The 6,031-nt window shown below is 40.6% G+C and overlaps 1 protein-coding gene across 1 annotated transcript; it reads right to left on the bottom strand.

Annotated features, from left to right (window-relative positions):
* Positions 1-4,019: 4,019 nt before the first annotated feature.
* LOC307270665 (piggyBac transposable element-derived protein 4-like) lies at positions 4,020-5,705 on the bottom strand (the record flags this gene model as incomplete). The annotated part of the gene is made up of 1 exon (XM_080054549.1): positions 4,020-5,705. One exon carries the CDS (start codon positions 5,703-5,705, stop codon positions 4,020-4,022), a length of 1,686 nt encoding a protein of 561 aa, XP_079910675.1.
* Positions 5,706-6,031: the final 326 nt, after the last annotated feature.

The raw sequence follows: 6,031 nt of genomic DNA, 5'->3' as shown, positions 1-6,031 counted from the left end.
TCTTGACATTTCTCGACATAATGAAAATAATCTTCCTCGTCTGATTATTTTTCTCTCTCCTGTCTGTGGCCCTAAAACTCTTCTGTACTTTAGTATGTAGTGTAGTAAAAAGACTAAAACTCTGCTGTACTTTAGTATGTAGTGTAGTAAAAAGACTAAAACTCTTCTGTACTTTAGTATGTAGTGTAGGAAAAAGACTAAAACTCTTCTGTACTTTAGTATGTAGTAAAAAGAAAGAGTATGTGATTTGGAACGCAGGGTAAAATATTTAAAGCTCCATTTTAGGTGCAGTTTCTTTTACTTTAAACATATTTTCTAGGATTTATTTTGAAGGCTGTACTTTTGCTCCTCTACACTGTGGCATGGCTATTTTTTTTAAAGTCCAAAGGAATTCTGGGAATTCAGTGTGCGTCCGTCCGACAGCTGGCGTCCAGTTATCAGTGAAAACACATGAAGTCAAACCAGACCAACGTGAGCCAGATGGAATGTGTGAAAAATGTGTATTTGAAACGTACTGGACACATTGTTATTATTTTTCATTTCATTTCATTTAACTTTTATTTATCCTCCAGAGACCAATTGAGGGGTGACCCTCATTTACAATGACGTCGAGTTCAAAACAAATTCCAAGGAAAAACAACAATGCATAAACAATATTCAATGCAAATACATCAAATACACAACAACAGGTGAAGAGAAGAAAAAAACTAAAAAAAACTATTGAAACATTTACACAGTGGTGAAGAGTGGCAGCAATTAAAATGAAATTAAATAGGTGAAAGTACAATATAGCCTAATTAAAACAGTTACAGGTAGAGTTTGACAGATTTAAGATAGTTTGTTTAAATTGATTAAAGGATATGAATGTATTTAGTTTAATTTGTTGCTGTAAATTGTTCCAGGAGTCGGGGGCACTGAAGCTAAAAGCTGTCTTTCCCAGCTCAGACCGGGCTTGTGGGAATTATTATAACCCTTATACATTATATTACTGGACAACATGCTGCCATCTTTTATTACAACTGTTTAGACGTTTAAAGGTGCTACGAGGAACTTTTAAATATCTCTGAAACAGTCTAATTTTTCCTCTGATGATCATAAATTACATGTAACAGCAAAACGAGACCATCAGTGCTAAAGAATGCTATTTTTATATAGTTTTTCTTAATGCCTTTGTTGTGGGTATACGCTCACCCAGGAACAACAGCTGGCTTGGTAAAAACACTACCGCTTTTGTCCAAAGGGTCCAAAAATTCAGCTATTATGCACTAAATTAAACGTACTTATGGATATTATTTATTTTCTACCAAGTCTGCCATGAAAAAAAATGAAAAAAATTCTACATACTGCAGGTTTAAGTACAAACAACATGATGTGCAGTGTGCAAAGATACTTGAGTATTTTAACAGTGTATTTTGCCAGTTAAATTATCTGAATTCGTCTTATCTGAGTGAATCTGGATGTCACAATGAATGTATTATCAAATCAGTTTTATTTGTATAGCCCAAAATCACAAACACATTTGTCTCAGTGGGCTTTACATTTCATACAATATGATACCCTGCCCTTACACCCTTAGCTCGGCTGAGAAAAAACTCCCAGTAAAAACCCTTTACCGGGATAAAAAAAAAAAAAAAAAAAGGAGTAAGTTTTGTGTCAGCAGGGATGAAGTCAAGTGTTATTCCTCTAGATAACGTTCTGCCTATCAGCTTGTGACACTAATAAAAACACACATTAATCATTGGAGCTGATAACTGTTGGCCTCAGCTCCCCCATAATGAAAACATAACATCAACCCTATAGATATGCTAGTAGCTGCTCTGTCTCATGCCCTGTCGCGTAGAAAAAATTCCAACACTATACCGTTATTACAGCTCTTGTGTTATGAGCGCCATCCTGTGGTGGTCAGAGGCTATTGCACGGCAGGATATTTTAGGCTTTATAAATCCCTTATCAACACAGTTTAATCAGCGGCGATGCATTTCAAGGGGCACTGTGTAATATGACATCATCAATAAAGTTTCAGAAAGTTCTAGAATGCAACGCTCCCTGGGTAACCCCAACCCTTTTGAATAATAACAGAAGCTACAGTGGCCTTCAAGGACAAGAACAATTCTAAATTCTAAACAATGCACTGATGACATTCCAAAAACATGGATTCCTGCATAAGACTTGCCCTCTCAATGTAAAATTAATATTTGTAATTCTCCGCTCAGGAGGATAATTCAGATTTTTGGCAGAGGTGATTTTACACCAATGAGGACATATTTATAAATGAGGATATTGATTTTAGCTAATAAATTACTTAAAATGTTACACAGTGCCCCTTTTAAAGTGGACAGAATGTAAACAGTTCCATCTAGGTGTCCATACATCAGGGGTTAATCCACACCTATGGAATGTTCTCCAGCCAATCACAATAGAGTATTCGCACAGACTATGGTGTAAATACCATATAAAAAGGTTCATAGTATTTATATAAACTACTGAGAAAAAGGAGCATCACAAAATGGATTTAAATAACTATTTATTGGAGTATAAAAACACACAGAAAATACACAATATTAACATTGATAGCATGTTTTATGGTTTTATTTTGAACCAGTAATCGACGAAAATTCTTCAAGTTATTCTGAGATATTACGAGAGTCAAGAATGAACATTGACACACAGCTCAGTCCACCTTAAATATATTTTACTCTGAGTGTTAATGTAACACGTTTAAGGCGGTATTGGAAACATTTACTCCGAATAAAGACACAAACGATAAAGAACAAAATGTCGCGGATGAATTTAAACTCTAAAAAAAAGCAACAAATTCAACAAATTATTCAAAACTTTCAAAATTCCCATGGGCCTCGGCCAGCAGCGGACCCGGGTTCGATTCCAGCCCACGGTCGTTCTCTGCATGTCACTCCCCTCTCTGCCCCATTTCAACTCTGTCTCTGAGTCTACACTATCAATAAAAGCATAAAAAAAAAAGCAAAAAAAAAAAAAAATTCAAAATTCCCTCTTGAGACACAGTTAAAGTTAAGTTGAAGCATTTCGAAAATCTCCAAACCTACAGTATATACAAGCTCTGGAAAAAATGAAGAGACCAGTCTGGATTGTTCTTAAATCTTCATCTCTACATTACTTATTGAAAATGCTCTAAATGACAAAATAAGGAATTGTGAATTTGGTAGAAATGTTGTCAGTAGTTTATATTATAAAACCAAAATGTTCATTCTACTCAAACATATGCCTATAAAGAGTAAAACAAGAGACACTGAACATTTGGAGTGGTCTTTTAATTTTTCCAGAGCTGTGTGTGTGTGTGTGTGTGTGTGTGTGTGTGTGTGTGTGTGTGTGTGTGTGTGTGTGTGTGTGTGTGTGTGTGTGTGTGTGTGTGTGTGTGTGTGTGTGTGTGTGTGTGTGTGTGTGTGTGTGTGTGTGTGTGTGTGTTCGTGTTCAATATATTGATTGTCGTCCGCTTGGCATAGTAATGGTGTCGTACAGCTGGGTCGAAGTGTGTTATTTTTAACTTGCACACAACTTGCAACCCAAACCACTGTTCCATCCATACACATCGATACAGGCACAATAGAGTTTAGACATTTTCCTTAAGTTCCATTTTACTGATATAAAAAACTACATTTTCCACAGTTCCCCTGTAGAAAGAAGAACTACAACTATATAATGTCACCGATTTAGAATCTTTGGTTTGAAAAGGCAGATCTTAATTTGAATCCAGTTTTCGTGTCTGTCTGTCTGTCTGTCAAGTTCCATTCTTGTGAACGAAATATCTCCAGAACGCTTTGAGGGATTTTCTTCGCTCTTTGCACTCATCTCTCTCTCTCTCTCTCTCTCTCTCTCTCTCTCTCTCTCTCTCTCTCTCTCTCTCTCTCTCTCTCTCTCTCTCTCTCTCTCTCTCTCTCTCTCTCTCTCTCTCTCTCTCTCTCTCTCTCTCTCTCTCTCTCTCTCTCTCTCTCTCTCTCTCTCAGATGAACTGAGTAGATTTTGGAGGTCAAAGGGTCAAAGTGTCAAATGCTCACCGTGATCTCATGCCCACACTCCAGACCTCCTTCTCCGATGCCGTGCCACATAGCAAAGCAGTTCCGTTCTAGCCGCAGACAGAGAGGCACATCACAGTCGTTACACTTCCACAACGTATCCTTCCGCTGGTTGTTCCTCTTGCACATTGCACACCTCTTGCGTCCCAAATTAGCTTTCCAACTCAAGCCCATTTTACTGAGATCCGCGATGACTACCGGCATGTGTCCCACGCGCGTTGGGGCTGGCGTTAAATGCAAAGGTATGTCCAACAATCCGGCGGTTAATTCCTCCATGAAAGCCTTGTGTGTCAGGGGTTTAGTAGTGCCTTGTCTCTCACACAGCTCCTTGTGGAGAATGTAGGAGTTGGTGGTCGCCACGTCCAGGAAATGGAAGAATAGTTTTCGATACCAGCGCATGGTTTTCTGTTGTCCCGTGTAGTATTGGATGAGTTGGTCTGACGTGTCGATGGCGCCCATGTGTGTGTTGTATTCGCTGACCGGTGTGGGACAGGGCACGGACACAGAGGTCCAGCGACCATCTTTGTTTTTGTCTCTTCTCTGCACCGAGTTTCCCAAGTTGGCGGCGTGAATAGTGGAACACATAGACACCGGTTTAGTGTCCATCCATTTTAGAAACAGCATCTGGTCCTCGCGAATCCATCTCATCGAGCCTCTTTCTGACTCCTCTGTGAGGGCGTTTTCAGAGGTCTTAGGACAGTCCTTAGTGCGCTCTCTGTACGGCCCACAGGCTAAGAAACTGTTGGCTTGGAGAGCTCTGAACAGCTTGGGACAGGTGTAGAAACTGTCCAGGTAAACGTGGTAGCCCTTTCCCAGGTATTTCTGCCTAACCAAAGACATGACCACATCGTAGGATAAAGCGTGTCCGTGTGGGATCTCAGCTCTACCGGTGTAGATGTTGAAATCCACGGTGTAGCCTTGTCTGCAATCGGCCAAAACGAACAACTTGAAACCAAACTTTGAAGGTTTTGCTTTCGCGCATTCCGTCGGCTTCACGTTAGCTCTGGAAGCCACCATTCTCTCGTGCACGGCCAGGTTTCTGTGCGGGTGGTAGCACACTTTAGACGCTGTTTTAATGACATCCAGGAGCGGTTTGACCCTAAACAGAGGGTCGTATTTGGGCGTGCCTTTCTTGCGATCGTTGCAGACATCTTGGTCCGGGTCGCTTATGTGTAGATTCCACGATATCGTCTGAAATCGATCCCGCGACATGATTTGGGACGGGAGTGGGAGGGAGAAAACGTGATTCTGCCTCCAGTAGTCAGCAATGCTCGTCAACCTCACCATGGACATGTAGAAGACCAGCCCGAGATACTTGTAGAACTCTTTCAACGTCAAATCCGTCCATTTGTACTTCTTCCCGCGGGCTATGTTTTTCGCCGCTTGTTTGTCTGTGTTTCGACAGAGCGTTTGTATAGTTTCGCCGGTGAAGAACAGTTTGAAAAGGTCTAGGGGAGTGTGTGTGGAGCTGGGGTCCAGTTGAGGGCCAGGGGGGCGTGCCGGTTGGAATGTGGAATCGGGGGGTGCTGTGTCTGGGTCTCCGTCTGTCTTCCAGTGAGGGGTTTGGGGGGATTTCGTAGATGTAGTTTTGATACGCGATCTCTTTGCCTGTGGAGACGGTGGGGGGCTCCACTCTCTGGGAAAAGAAAAGCACATTAAAAAGTGTCAATCAATCAGTCAGGATGTTTTTATGAAGCATTTTAAAAAGGTGCTTTGAGGAACTTTTAAATATTTCTGAAACAGTCTAATTTTTTTCTCTGATGATCATGAATTGCATGTAACAGCAAAAGAGACCATCAGTGGAAAGAAAGAATGCTATTTTATTGGGTCTGTCAAACGATTAAGGTAGCGGAGGACGTTCCAAAGTGGATTTTATCTTAGAAATCGATGAGCAAGCAAGCAATGAATATTAAAAAAGGAGTTCAATTATCTATATCGACCCTTATGCCTTTAACAAAAAGTCACACTGGGTGGGTTTGTTC

Source organism: Ammodytes marinus (genome assembly GCF_949987685.1).
Source record: "Ammodytes marinus genome assembly, contig: scaffold_63, whole genome shotgun sequence".
NCBI classification, from domain to species: Eukaryota; Metazoa; Chordata; class Actinopteri; order Uranoscopiformes; family Ammodytidae; genus Ammodytes; species Ammodytes marinus.
This window is presented reverse-complemented; position numbering and strand designations above follow the sequence as displayed.